At 37.6% G+C, this 15,519-nt stretch overlaps 1 protein-coding gene across 3 annotated transcripts in view; it reads left to right on the top strand.

Moving 5' to 3' along the window:
* DENND5A (DENN domain containing 5A) overlaps positions 1 to 15,519 on the top strand; it is a 75,629-nt gene that overhangs the window by 33,746 nt on the left and 26,364 nt on the right. For all 3 annotated transcript variants that reach the window (XM_016147367.2, XM_016147368.2, XM_036221862.1), the window contains exons 5-8: positions 1,960 to 2,147; positions 7,814 to 8,131; positions 9,377 to 9,592; positions 10,411 to 10,645. In XM_016147367.2, the coding sequence (XP_016002853.2) occupies positions 1,960 to 2,147; positions 7,814 to 8,131; positions 9,377 to 9,592; positions 10,411 to 10,645 (957 nt within the window). The remainder of the gene's footprint in view (positions 1 to 1,959; positions 2,148 to 7,813; positions 8,132 to 9,376; positions 9,593 to 10,410; positions 10,646 to 15,519) is intronic.

The following is a 15,519-nucleotide window of genomic DNA, read 5'->3' as shown; positions in this document are numbered from 1 at the left end:
GTCAAGGTGGGTTGTTGCTTTTGTAAAATATAAAAATGTAGAGAAAAAAGAAACCTTAAACTCACACAGATCAGAAAGGCCATAAAATCTCAAATTTCAGGTATTTATAAAACCAAACCACATAAATGGAAAGCAGTTTAGCCTTGAAAGAGATTCTCTCTCACCTCCAAAGTGTTTCGTTTCTAACAGTCCTACAGTTTCAAGTGCATCACAAGGAATTCTTTAGAGATTTCAGTCTGAGGCAAATAAAGTTATCCACTGTAGCAGACGTAGAGAGCTGAGTTTCAGATACTAGATTAGATTGATCCTGAAGAGTAAGGGAAAACCAGAACTAGACTTCTGTGCTTTTGAAAAACCTGCTCTTACGGAGCAGAGAAAGCCCCTTCCTTCAGACTCTAGCATGCTCTTTTTTATGATAAAAATGTTCATAGACACTAGCCAGATACTGGAAGGAGTAGTCCACTGCCCAGGAAGCCTCAAGACAAAGGCATTTCAGGGACTCTTTTCATCAAAGTGTCTGTTGATTCTCTGTGAGATGTTACTGTTTTTGAGCCGGTGTGCCAGGAATGCCAACCACATAAAGCACCTACTTTATTGACTGTGGGTAAGGGAAAGAGGAAACTTTTTGTCTTTTTCATGATTGAAAAGGCCTCTGGTACTTCTTGCCTTTTTTTTTTTTTTAAATCCAGAAATGCCATATGTGCATGTGTACGCTGAAAAAAGGGGAGGGATTATTCAGTGTAATATTTATTCAAAATATGTGTTTACGAACCAATGGTAGAACATAGACTTAAATATCACTTGAAGAGTTCTCCTACACTCTTACATTCTTTCAATTCATCTTAATTTTGAATTTTAAAATAAATTCTTACGATGTCTGAAATGCTTAAGATTATTGCTCTTGAATGGGTTTATTTATAGACATTCATATTTATAAAAATGAGCTGAAAATATAAGAATTGAGGCCTCATCTTGAGAATCATTAGAATGCTTAGTAATTATTCAAGTAATCTTAGAGCAGAAGGATTTCAAGATATCAAGAGAGCAAATAAACAAGCAAAGTTGTACAGATGGCCTATGAATTTTAAAATTTATGTTTCTGCTTTGTCCCTTAAATGCTTGAAGCCGTCATAACATTTGTGAATAGTAATTTTTTTAGTTTCAATTTTAAGGCAGTTGTGAATTGCCTTTTCCATTTATTGGCTTTGCCAATATATTTATTACTCACTTTAAAAAATAAAACAGGTCTAGAAATTGCATTTTGAAAAAAAAACTAAACTTTGAGCGCAAGTCTTCCCCTCGACGCTAAGGTCTCTTTGACCAGTTTTGAGTCATGAAACTCAATCTTCTGGGTCTTTCAAGGCCTAGGGAAGTATTAAAATAACACATTTGTACTGTTCTTATTAAGGAAAGGTTGTTAGGTGGAGGGCAGACTTACTTAGTGTGGAAACCCAGCTTCTGCAGGCTTGGTGGTATGTGCTTGATCTTAAAGGCAAAGGTCTCATCAACTCCTTATAGAATACAGACATCTTAGTGACAAAAGAGCCTGTTTTGGCTTCTGTGCTCAATGGAGGTTCAGACTACTGTTCCTTTTCTTTTTATTCTAGTTCCTTACTCCCTTTCTGCTTAAGAGAATCTCCTTGACATTCTGGTTTAGATTTGGAGCAAGATGCCATTTATGACTTCTATTATATTTTCATATTAAATTTTATTACAAGCAGAGACCCGTGTGTGTGTGTGTGTGTGTGTGAAGGGTATATTTCAACTTGTGATTTATCGAGGTCTTTGGGTTATCTCTCTGACACCCACAAGGGAATCACATTCTGTGCATACCCTTGCTGAAGTTTCTCCCGATTCTTTCTAAATGTGCAATTGTATTGAAGGTTTTAACTTATTATTTGGGAAGCAAGTTCCTCATTTTTGACCATTTGGTTTGTGTGTGTTTTTGTTTTGATCTAGATTACCAGAGACTGATGACCGTGGCGGAGACAATTACAGCTCTCATGTTTCCTTTCCAGTGGCAGCATGTCTATGTCCCTATTCTCCCGGCTTCTCTCCTACATTTCTTAGATGCTCCTGTTCCATACCTGATGGGCTTACATTCCAATGGCCTGGATGACCGGTCAAAGCTGGAGCTGCCTCAAGAGGTGAGAGAAATGTGCCGCGGCCTCTGGCCCCAACCTAAGATTTGGGAGAGAAGGGCTTTGGGATATGGGCAGGTTGGTATCACCAACTTTATTTTCTTTTATTTGAGGAATATTAATAACTTTCCAGGAAAAAAGTAAAAACATTTTGCTTAGCTTGTATCATTCCAGCACCACTTGTCATCTTTATCACCTGACATACATACACTGTAGTATCTGTTCATATAGTTATGAATTACCATTTTCACATACAGTTTTTCAAACACAGTATTTTACATACTTTTAAAAATATTTATTAGAAAATCTTATTATATAAAATTTTAAACATACACAGAAGAGTAGCATAATGAATCCCTGTGTTCTCATTGCCCAGCTTCAGTAATTATTATACATGTTAAATTACATTTTATATCTTTATCTTCTGCCCCCTTTATTTTAAGGAAATATATAATTTTATAACTACTCTGGTAGTCAGACATGTATTAATAAATCGAAGGTTTCCTTTTACAGGTCACAGTTGATCTGTAAAAGTTGACCTGATCATGGTGATTCATGTGGTACTGAGTCTGCCTTGAAAGCTTTCCTTGTTTAAGATAGGAAGGCCTTGAGAGAATGCTTTTCCTCTCTTGCTGTGAAGGTAGCCTGCTCCTATATCCTGTTGTTTCAAATACAAAAGAATTGATTAAAGATATGTATTTATATGTTTATTTCCTACTTCATCCTTAAATAGATTTAAAGCATGATTAGAAATAAGACTTTTTTATTTTCCTAGAATTACCAATAGAACTGGTCTACTTTTTTAGGTCATTTTGTGACTGGTATGAAACTAGCTAGGAGAAGGGCTTTCCTACTCTGAATTTCTTAGTCATTAGAAAGGCCTGGGAAGACGACTTTGGAATATACACTCACGGTGTCAACATGACTGTTTCTTCCCCCGCGCTGGAATTTTTTTTTTTTTTTTTTTTTTTTTTGAGAGGGGAGGTTTTTGAGTGTAACCAAAGCATATGAGTAAGGGGACCTCCAAAGAAGAGAGCGTTCTCGTGGAATTGGATCTGAGCATTCATGTTGTTGGGCATGTCTGGGCAGTGTGGCTGATGAAACTAATGATAATTAGATCACACTTGTAATATTTAAATTATAATCAAATGCATCTCTTTGCTCTTTTTTCTTTCCTTTGGTTTTAGAATTAAAATGTCTTCTTTGTAGCTTCTTTCATATCCACCCCTTTTGCTCTTTTGATTATGTAGAGCTTTGTGCTATTTGGATAGAACAAGATTAATTTCAGGAAGAAAAGATCTAAATGATGGAGAAAACCATGAGTTGGAGTATTGAGTTTTTATCTGTATTTGTCTACTGATAAAATATACGTGAAGAGTAGGTACCAAGGTTGGAGAATGGGGAACTTTTTGTTGTCGTTCTAAACAAATGCATACTTAATATTGGAACATCTTCCTAGTAAACCTAATTATAATTTTGTAAAGTCAAAATAAGAATTACAACAAAAAGTGCTTGAAGGTGCAAAGCCAAAAAGGCATGCTACGTATAATCTTAGAAATAGGTCATTAGGCAAAAAGCTAGGTTTCTCAGTTTTATTTTCGTCTTTGATATTAGCTTCCTGTATACTTGGGGCAAGTTTTGTTCACTCTAGGATCTCTCAGCATTGTTCTTTGTGTGCTTCATGTATGTGGGTCTATGGAGAGGCTGCTAGGAGATAAACAGGTTTTTTTAGTGGGATTGTTTGAGAAACTGTGAGTTGTTTGAGAAACCTCAAAGTTTACTCTGTTCTTAAGTATTGGGGCTTCCACTCTTGCAGTACAACCCATCATTGCCACATCCTTTCCCTCTCCCTGTGGTTTGTTTGGGAAGGAGTGATGACAATGGGACTATAGAATACCTTTCTATACTAAATAAGCAGGTCTAGGGTTTCAGAGTCCCTCTTCATCCAGACTGTCCCTCTCAAGGCCACATATCTGTGGGGGCATTTACATAGCTGGATATTTTTTACATTGATTTTTTAGCAGATAACCTCCAGAGTATCTGAGTCTGTGTAATCTCCTTGGGAAACTTTAGACTGGGGAGAAAAGGATTGACTTTCTCAAGGAGTAAAGCACCATGAAAGGTGCACATAATGAATGGAGGGTGATAATATCTCTGAAAGACAACCTTGGGATGTCTCAGAAATGATACGTGTTTGTTTATATTTAAAAAATCCTACCATGCACAAAAGCATAAAGAAGAAAGTAAAAATTACTGCAGATTTTACCATACAGAGATAGCTACTTTCAGCATTTTGGTGGACATCGAGTGGCATCTTTATGCTGCAAGAAGGAAGCTTTGAGTCAGGACTGGGGGAATTCACCTGGGCCTCTACAAGGGGGCATTATCAGGGTGGTGAGTGGAGTAGGGCAAGCTTGATTTATAAATTGGGCTTTATCCAGAAGGCTGGAGACTGTACATTCCCTGACCCCCCTCTATATCAGAATTCATCAGTTGCTGCCTTATCTTTGGCATCAGAAGTCTGTGAAAAGCTCTTTGTTTTTTACACCAACACAAGACCTCAGCTGGCCCCCGGCAACTGAGAGTACGGAGCTGCCTTTGTGAGGCATCCTTTGTCCTGTGCTTCTCTTTTGGGTTTCATTGTCTGGATCCAAGAAAGAGGCAACAGGTTGTCCATAGCTATGTTAGGAGAAGCAAGTAGAAGATAGAAGAGTAAAGAAAGGGGTATTAGGTTCTCTCTTGGGTCCCTCTTTCTTTTCTACTTTTTTCCCTCCTTTCTCAGGATCTTTCTTCAATATCTTTTTCCTAGTAATCTGTTGGGCTCCCCCTTCAGTGAATAATATGGAGATAGACTAGGGGGTGAGGCTAGCTGTGTTTTGGTGGTAGGATCTTAGGGCTTGGAAAGGGCATTGTGACCTCCTGCAGGAAGAGACTTGGGAGACTTTGGGATTGTGGGAATCCATATGGTCGCTACCTCAGAGCAGCTAAGTCTTCCCAAGGCAGGAGGTTAACTGAGGAAAACAGATCACTTGGATTTAGTGTCTCTTCCAGGCTTCTACTTGTCTCTCAAGCTGTTTTGCAGGAGTTGGCCTCTTCTCAACTGAGGAAAGGGATGCATGAGGAGTTTGGGATGGGCTTACAAGTTGCTTCTGTTTGCTAGAGCCTTCTATGTCTTAGCAGAAAACAGAGTGAGACTATTGTATGAGCCCAGTAATTGAATGGCCTTCCTTTTCACTTTGACTTCTTATCCCTACCTTCTTAGCCCAACTCACCACTAGAATGGCAGGTGGTGTCCACTCAGAGGCTCCTATCTTAATCTAGCCCATCTCTGAAGTGTGCCTGAGCTGCTTTCTCTCTTCGAGCAACCTCTGACCAGGAGTATGTCTATAATATGTGGATAGCATTTGGAGTTCATAAAATTCTTTACAGATATTTAATATTTGGCTCACAGCAGTGGGACAAAAGCCAACCAAGCATTGTTGAGTAGATGTAGTTATTTTTAGCTGTTTCTGTTTTCTTTTGCACAAACTGCTTTTTTCCTTTAAAGACAGGAGAACCAATGGGGTAAATGTGTGCATTTGGGGGGGTCACAGTGCTTTGTTCTGTTAGCTGTATGGACAGGATTTATGAGCAGGCAGGTGATCTTCATGGCTAGATAATTTAATTCTGTCTTTATTTTAATAACTTGATCTGAAATTATAATTTAAAAATTTTAAAGGAATATACAAAAAGTAGCCTATTTTTAGGTGTTAAACATTTATTGGTCCTTTTAACTTACGTAGGCAAGGCAAAGTTGTTATTTAGTGAGAAATTTAAATTTCTAGAAAGAGAAATTTATAAAGGGATTCTTATTCTAATCTTTGCATTGTGGATATGGGAAAGTTCTCTTTTTTACTTATTGGTTGGTAGGTGGAGTAATTTATGCACTAACCAAAAATGGATCAGCATTTTGTTATACAAAAGAGGCACCATGCCTAAAGAGGGACTACTTAATAATAGAGCTGGAAAACTGTCCATTAGGGAAAATAGTAAAAATGATCCCTACCTCATGTCATAACAAAATAAACTTGAAATTAAATGTCAAAAGCAAAGGGTAAATTTTCTAGAAAATATTAAAAAATACCTTCTGACCTCTGGGTAGGGATATTGTAAACAAGATACAGAAAGCACTTACCATAAAATAAAAGATTAGTAAATTAGATTTTTTTAAATTAAGAAAAGGACATCTTAAAACGCAAAGATAAGATAAAAATTAGGGGAGAGATGTGTAACACATATAACCTGCAAAAGAGCATCAGGAGTTGATAAAGAACTCCTGCAAATCAGTAAGATGATAAACAACCCAATAGAAAAATGGGCTTAAGACATGAAAGCTATTGTACAAAATGTACACATTTCTTTACTTCATTAGCAATCAGAGAAGTATAAATTAAATGCATCCATTTTACTGGTAAAATTAAGGGATATGATGATATCAATAATAGCATCTTTTTATTGTGGAATTTTCCTGTCCAGTAATACTGTATATACATATCCATTTATTGACATTTAATATTCCACAGTGACTATAACAATGTTAATTAACATTTATTATGTACTATAGGCCTGGCACTGTGCTAAATCTTTGACATTTATTGTCTCATAATCCTCAAAACAGACCTAATATTATTATTCCTATATTATGTGAACAAAACTGACAAACTCTGAATAATGTACTTTTGCGAAGGAAATGACAGTTATCTTGTCTAGAACAGGTTCATGTTATAAGATAAGTATATATTTTAAAAAGACATTTTTAGTTTATAGCTGCAAGAAAATTCCAACAGGGACAGGAACTATAAAATATTTAAGTTAAATTGAACAAGAAATGTATAAGACTACTAAGGAGAAGAGTTGAAGGTTAAGAGCTTCAGGGTATGACTGAAGTTAGGCTGGCTGAGTTCAAATCTCATGTCTACTAATAAGCTTTGTGACTTTGGACAAATTACTTAATTCCTCTGTGTCAGTTTTGTCTGTAAAATAAGGATAGAAAGACATTGCCAAATTATTCTTTGTTAATTCAGATTACCTACATCACCTGCAGTCTATGAGAGTGCCGTCTCTCTATCTGGAAGCAATCTTAAAGCCAGATTGAAGCACAGAAATCATGAAGTCCAGCCACCGAATCTTACAAATCAGGACCGAGACTCAGAAAGGGATATTGGTACACTTAGGGTCGTATAGGGAGGTAGTGACAGAGTCAGGTCTGGAATCTAGACTTCCTGACTCACTCCTCTTGTTCTTTTTACTGCTGCTCTAAGAATTCATGAATTTGACAAACATTTTATGAACATTTATTATATGTGAGACATTCATGCTAGATGCTAAATGTCTATATCATCACATAATCCTTACCTCTCTCTAAGATAAATGTTTTTATTTTTTAATATCCATTTTATAGCCAAGGAAACAGAATCAGAGAGGTTAAGTTTAAGTAACTTTCCCAAGATCATACAACTAGAAAGTGGCAGAGGAAGAGTGGAACACAGGTCTGCCTCCTTCCTGAGCCCCATCTTTTTTATCGTATATGTACCTATTTCAGATGTTTTTCCTTTCTTGTGTTGTTCATTATCCTTTCTAAAACATCTTTAATTCTCTGGAGTTATTCACACTCATCCTGTTTTGACTGCCAGGCAAACCTCTGTTTTGTGGACATTGACAACCACTTCATTGAGCTTCCAGAGGACTTGCCTCAGTTTCCCAACAAATTGGAGTTTGTCCAGGAAGTCTCTGAGATTCTCATGGCCTTTGGCATTCCACCTGAAGGGAACCTTCATTGCAGCGAGAGTGCTTCCAAACTGAAGAGGCTCCGGGCCTCTGAGCTTGTCTCTGACAAGAGGAATGGTAACATTGCAGGCTCCCCTTTGCATTCCTATGAGCTCCTCAAGGAGAATGAAACGATCGCCCGGCTGCAAGCCTTGGTCAAGCGGACTGGCGTGAGCCTGGAAAAGGTAAGATGTCGTATATGAGTCTGTGAGCTTTGGTGTGTGCTGAGGTGCTCTCCTGGTGAAATAAAGTGTGAGATGAGAAGGCGCTCAGTTCAGGACAAGGCATATTTGTGAGCAGGGAAAGAATATGCTTTTATGGGAGACTGGATTCAGCTCCAGCAAACATTATCTTAGTAAATGATACTTGAATCTAAATCTGGGATTAAATCTGGATGGTTTCTCACTTGGGCATCAAGGAGAGCCTGCTCTCATTCTTTGTGAACATTATAGCAGAGTAACTTGAAGGGATGATGTTGGTTATCTGTGTGCTCAGACCTCTCTCAGATCCATTGTCCTGTGAGTTTTTTTTAGCAACCAAAGCATACAGAGCAGGTATTATTAACTCTCTTTTTATAGGTCAAAGAACTGAGGTTTAGAGAGCCTGAGTGTTTTGATTAACATTAAATGTCCTGTAAGAGGCCAGAGTCTGGTCCTCTTGAATTCTAGTCCTGTGCTCTTTCCAGGAATGTACTTAGCTTTACATTTCCTGACTGACGGACTATCAGTTTTTGGCAGTTTTTTACACATCTCTTCACCCTCCCCCATTCTCACTGTTAGTTTATTTTTGCAAATTACATATAAGCAACATGGGCCAATGTAATAATTTTGTTGGGCTATTTTTTAGTGAAGTGTAAAACATTTCATTTTCCTCCTTTAGTTAGTAGAGCAGATATTTTTAAAAAATTATGGCTAGTGATAGAGGAGCAAAGCCATATTTAGAGAGATTAAAAAGGTTAAAAAAGACACAGGGGATATTCTTAGAGAGAAAGATAAGAAACAGGATATGGGGGAGAAAAATCGAAGAGATGAAGGGAGAGCCAGAGTCTGACCTTGTTGCTTTGCGTTATCATTTTCTCATTGACTTCCAGATTCCCACCTTACCCTGACCCTTGAGATAAGTAGCACCTTTTCCTTTATTGCTGAATCTCTCTCTGCTTATAATGATCACTTTCATTGAGTTGTTGGATGCTGGCAAATAGAACATCACTTTCATTGGGTTCCCATGTACCTGCAAATGGCACATCTCATTTACTTTTTCTTTATGTCGGAATCCCTTTTTTTTTTTCCTTCCCATTATTTTCTCTTTTGTTGATTTTCTCCATTTTCTGTGAAGTAAATGACCACTGGAGAAAAAAAACAGATGAGTTGCATTTCTTTGGGATAATAGGAAAAGCTTGTGTGTTCTCAACCTTCGTTTCTTTTTTGTAGCTGGAAGTGCGGGAAGACCCCAGCAGCAATAAGGATCTGAAAGTTCAGTGTGATGAAGAAGAACTCAGGATTTACCAGCTAAACATTCAGATCCGGGAAGTTTTTGCAAATCGTTTCACTCAGATGTTTGCAGATTATGAGGTGTTTGTCATTCAACCCAGCCAGGATAAGGAGTCCTGGTTTACCAACAGGGAACAAATGCAAAACTTTGACAAAGTGAGTATGATCTGTTGAGGAGTTGGTGAGGCTTGAAGATTTAACTAAAGATGAGTTTTTATTTCACAGTGCAGTTGACCCTTGAACAACATGGAGGTTAGGGGCTGACCTCCTCCTCCAGTCAAAAATTTGTGTGTAACTTCTGACTCCCCCAAACTTCAGTTGTCCCTTGGTATCCATGAGGGATTGGTTTTGGGACCCCCACAGATGCCAAAATCTTCAGATGCTCAAGTCCCACGTATAAAATGACGTAGAACAATGCATACTATTGGTCCTCTGCATCCATAGACCCAATCGCACATCGAAAGTACTATTTTCAATCTGTGGTTGGTTGAACCTACAGCTGCAGAACTGGGGATTCAGAGAGCCAATTATATATTTATTGGAAAAAATATACGTATAAGTGAACCTGTGTAGTTTAAAGCCATATTGTTCAAGGGTCAATTGTATTATATGCTGGAAACAAGTTCATGGTCCTTCTGGTGTTGATAAAATATAAAGTCTTGTTGCTTTAGTACAGAGTGCTGATTCTTACTATCAGGTGATTACTTTCAGTTAAGGAGCTCTTTCATGCAAAGACGCATACCCAAGCAGGTTGAACATCAGGATTCTGGGAAGATTGGTTGCCACAGTAGTTTACCTGAGTAAGTTTGGGCTAGTGTGTCAGAGTTTCAGGATATCCGAAATTATGAGTGTTGAAAGATTTTGCTGTTTGCTTTTCATAAAGACTTAGGAAGCTTCAGAGAAGAGTTAACATACCCTTTTTCCTTTTCCCTCTTCCCTGTGGATGACTGTCTATTTCCTTTGGATCCCACTAGGCGTCTTTTCTATCAGATCAGCCTGAACCCTACCTGCCCTTTCTCTCAAGATTCCTGGAGACACAGATGTTTGCATCTTTCATTGACAATAAAATCATGTGTCATGATGATGATGATAAAGACCCTGTGCTTCGAGTATTTGATGCCCGAGTAGACAAGATCAGGCTGTTGAATGTTCGGACGCCTACTCTTCGCACATCCATGTACCAGAAGTGTACCACTGTGGATGAAGCAGGTGAGGCCTCTTTGTTGCTATACTTGCTAGCTTCTTGGATTATGTCATTAATGTGTCCCTGTTCCTAAATATGCCAGCTTCTTTCCTTTTTTATTGCTTTTGCATAAGTCATTCCCATAGCCTGAAATGATCTTTCCCGCCTTTTTTGCCTGGTTAACTTAACTTCTTCTCATACTTTAATACGTGTCCATTAGGAATGGGTCCTGCTGTAGGTAATAGAGAATCTAGTCAGCAATGGGTTAGACAGATGTGGGTGTTATTTTTTTCAAATTAGCAAGAAGTGCAGAATTGGTAGTTGCTGGTGTTGGCTCAGCTGCTCAACAGTGTAATCAGGAACCGAGGTTCTATCTTTTTAGTCAGCTATCCTTAGCATATTGACTTTTATATTCATGCTTGTTTCCTCACAATTATAAGAAGCTTTTTATGTTCACATTCAGGGCAGGAAGAGGGGAGGTTGTTACCAGCTATATTTTCCCTCTTGTATCAGAAAGCAAAAGCTTTCCCCCAAATTACCAACAACTTCTGTTGTTTCATAGGCCAGAGCCATGTTATGTGACCATCCGTAAATGCAAGGGAGACTGTGAAAGTGAGTACTGAACTGGGAGTAATGTTACCCTGAACAGTATCAGGGTTCTATTAGCAAGAAAAAAGGGGCAAATGAGTTTTGAGGGAGCAATTGACAGTTTTGCCACAAAAACTTAGCTGGTATGTCTCTCTGAAGAGATTTTCTGGTGCCCTCAGGCTGAATGGGTGGATTCCTTCTTTGTGCTCCTGTGGTGTTTTGTTCTTACCTCTGCTCTTTTGAGCTGTCATTAACAGGAAACAGTTTACCCATTTTCTTACCCCCAATCTTCTAGCATTGTGCCTAGCACATATGGATATTAAAATTGGACTACATGCATGATGAAAAAGCCCTTTTGTTCAGAGGCCTCATCTAGATCAGTTTAGCTAGAGAATAGTCTCAATTTGAGATGTCAGAATTAAGTAGTGTGTTCACTTCCTTGTGCAACACTCAGTGTCTTTGTAGCCTTTTTGTATATATTACTCATTTATTTACCAAATATTATAAATACCTACTACATGCTTAACATATGGTAAGTGTTCAACAAATATTTACTGAATGAATGAACATGCCAAATGTCTTTCTAGGTTTTGAAGATACAACTGGTGACAATTTGAACAAAGTGTGCCTTCATCAACAACATTCTCTAGCCTTCTGTCTTTACCTTTCAGCTCTTGTTCTAGGCCTTTCATTAAGAGGACAGTCCTCTTGGATAATGAGGACCTGTTGCTTATACAAGTGGACTGTTCTGACATAGTCATCCTTGCTTCTTGGAACACATCAGTCTTCAAATTCCTGAACCCTGCCTAAAGCTTTGGTCTTGGGAAGCTTGATGGAAATTTTTGTAAGACTACATGTAGGTTTAGAGAAACGTCTCCCAAGCCATCAGTTTAAACCAAGACTTTCCAATCTTTTCATTTTATGCTATACTTGAAAAGGACAACAGTATTTATATATGGCTCACTGGAATAAAAGGAGGAGTCTACTTATAGTTAGAGGCAATAAAGCAAGAGGCTGTAGTCACTTGAGGCCTTTCCCATTTGCCACAAATCAGTTCTCAGCCCATCTGTAATCCATTTGTTGAACACCAAACACCGTAGCATACTGATTTGAATTACTCTGGTCTCAGTTGTGGTCAGGATATATGTTCTCATGGGCCTGCTAGCATGCCGATTTGGGATATGGAAGGAGGATTAACTAACCTTCATTTGTATAACTCATTTCAGAAAAATAGGTGTCAGAGAGACCTTACAGGCAACTTTATACTCTGCTCCCAGTAATAACGGGAAAATCTTAACCATTGGTATATCCCTTAGGCATGCCCCAGAGAGATATACTCCAGTAATGCTATAGCAGGGTTCTTACCACTGGCCTCAGATCTTTAACCTGGAGGAGTAGTTTAGTCACCTCATCCCTTCCCACATGGACACCTCAGCTTCTTCAACCAGTTACTGGTTGGAAAATGGTGAAGAAAATAACTAATGAGGTCATTTTTGAGACTGTTTAAAAAGTTACATTTGAAAGGGATCCTGATGGCAGTCAGTTCTACTCACCCACTCATTATAAAGATATTCCTTTGGTTCACCACATATCCTCAGGGCCTAGGATAGTACCTGGTACATTTTAGACATTGAATAAGTTCTGTTGAATAAGTAAGGGTGGGAGGAAGTGAGGTAGGCCTGAAGAAAGAAGGTGACTTGACCTAGGATAACAGCAAGGCCCAACAGTTGAGATGTTTTTACAAGACTCTAGAAAATACCAGGAGAGTTACCAGCCTTTTTTATTCTTACTCTTTAAAATTTTTGAGGTATAATTGACATACAATAAACTGCACATATTTAAAGTTTTGATGTGTGTGTACACACACACACACACACACACATTTATATTAAGAATTGGCAAACATACCCATCACCCTCAAAAGTGTTCCCTTTTGTAATACATTCATCCCATCTCCTACCCACTCTCCAAATCCCAAAGGCAACCACTGCTATGATTTCTGTTACTGTAGAGTTTTCATTTTCTAGAATTTTATATAAATGAAATCATATAGTATGTACTTTTTTTTTTTAAGTATGGCTTCTTTTACTCAGCATAATTATTTTGAGATTCATTCATGTTCTTTCTATCGCTATAGTATTTGTATTACCTCAATTTGTTTATTTACCTTTTGATTGTCATTTGGGATATGTACATTTGCGCACATGTTCTTCTGTTGCCCTCCTCACCCCCACCCCCCCGGCTATGGATAAATACTTAGGAGTGGAATGACTGGATCATATGATATTTGTACGTTGAGTTTTTAAAGAAGCTGCCAAATTGTCTTTCAAAGTGGTTGAACTTTTTGCATTCCCACTAGCAGTATATGAGAGTTACAGTTCTGCCACACCATTGCTAACATTTAATATGGTCAGTCTTTTCAGTTGTAGCTATTCTAGTAGATTTGTAGTGGACTCATATTGTGGTTTTGATTTGCGTGTTCCTGATGAGTAATGAGATTGCATATTTTTTCATGGGCTTGCTTGCTATCCATTTATCTTCTCTAGCAAAGTTCCTGTTTAAATATTATGCCCAGTTTTTACTCGGTTGTTTGTGTTTTTATTACTGAGTTTTAAAAGTTTATATTCTCGATATAAGCCCTTTATCAAATACATGTTTGCAAATATTTCCACCCCTCTGTGCCTTGTCTTTTGGTTCTCATAATAGTAGTTTTTTAAACATTGAATTTATTGGGGTGACATTAGTTAATAAAACTATATAGGTTTCAGGTGTATAGTTCGATAATACATCATCTGTATATGGCATTGTGTGTTCACCACCTAAAGTCGAATCACCCACCCCTCCTGTCTTTCCCACTGGTAATCACTAAACTGTGGTTTGTGTCTGTGAAGTTTTGTTCGTTTGTCTTGTTCATTTCTTGCTTTTGGTTTTATATCCCACATATGAGTGAAGTGATATGGCTTTCTACTTTTTCTGACTTATTTCGCTTGGCACGATTATCTCAAGATCCATCCATGTTATCACAAATGGCAGTATTTTATCTTAAGGTCGAATAATATTTTATTGTGTATATGTGCTACATCTTCTTTATCCAGTCATCTATCAAAGGACTCTTCGGTTGTTTCCATGTCTTGGCCACTGTGAATAATGCTGCAGTTGCAGGATGCAAAATCAATGTACAAAAATCCATTGTGTTCCTATAATACTAACAATGAAAAGAAAAAGAAATGAAAAAAAAAACCAGTTCCTTTTGCAATTGCAACAAAAAGAATAAAATACTTAGGAATAAACTTAACAAAAGATGTGAAAAACCTATATACACTGAAAACTACAAGACATTATTAAAAGAAATTGAAGAAGACATAAAGAAATGGAAAGATATTCCAAATTCTAATAGAACAACAACAAAAAAATCATCAGATTTATATGGTAGTATAAAAGACTCCTTAGGGCCAAAGAAATAAGAACAAGGCCAGAGATATCACACTACCTGACTTCAAATTATACTACAAAGCGACAGTAATTAAAACAGCATAATATTGGCAGAAAAACAGACACACAGACCAATGGAATAGAATTGAGAGCCCAGAAATAAACCCATATATATATATATGGGCAAATTATTTTCAACAAAGGAGACAAAAACATGCAATGGAGAAAAGAAAGCCTCTTCAACAAATGGTTCTGGGAAAATTAGAAAGCCACATGCAGATGAATGAAACTAGACTGCTGTCTGTCACCTCTATCAAAATTAAGTCAACATGGATGAAAGATCTAAATGTAAGACCTGAAACAAAAATTGCATATAAGAGAACAGGTACTAAATGTATGGACCTTGTTTTTAGAGAAGATTTTATGAATTTGACCTCAAAGGCAAGGGAAGTAAAAGGAAAAATAAATGAATAGGAGTATATCAAACTAAAAAGTTTCTGTGCAGCAAAAGGAACTGTCAACAAAACAAAGAGGCAACCATCTGATTGGGAGAAGATATTTGCAAACAACGCCTCTGATAATGGGCTAATATCCAAAATATATAAAGAACTCATACAGCTTAACAACACAACAATAAAAAAAACCCCATACAATCCAGTTAAAAAATGGGCAGAAGACCTTAACAGTCACTTCTCCCAAGAAGACATACAGATGGCCAACAGACATATGAAAAGATGCTCAACTTCACTAGCTATTAGGGAAGTGCAAATCAAAACCACAATGAGGTACCACCTCACACCTGTAAGAATGGCTGTCAACAAGACAATTTGTGTCTTCCTTTTATCCTGATTAGTCTGGCTAGAAACTCATTTTACTAATC

Source organism: Rousettus aegyptiacus, unplaced genomic scaffold (genome assembly GCF_014176215.1).
Source record: "Rousettus aegyptiacus isolate mRouAeg1 unplaced genomic scaffold, mRouAeg1.p scaffold_m13_p_5, whole genome shotgun sequence".
Classification (NCBI taxonomy): domain Eukaryota; kingdom Metazoa; phylum Chordata; class Mammalia; order Chiroptera; family Pteropodidae; genus Rousettus; species Rousettus aegyptiacus.
The sequence above is the reverse complement of the archived record's forward strand: the minus strand, read 5'-3'. Positions and strand labels throughout refer to the sequence as shown.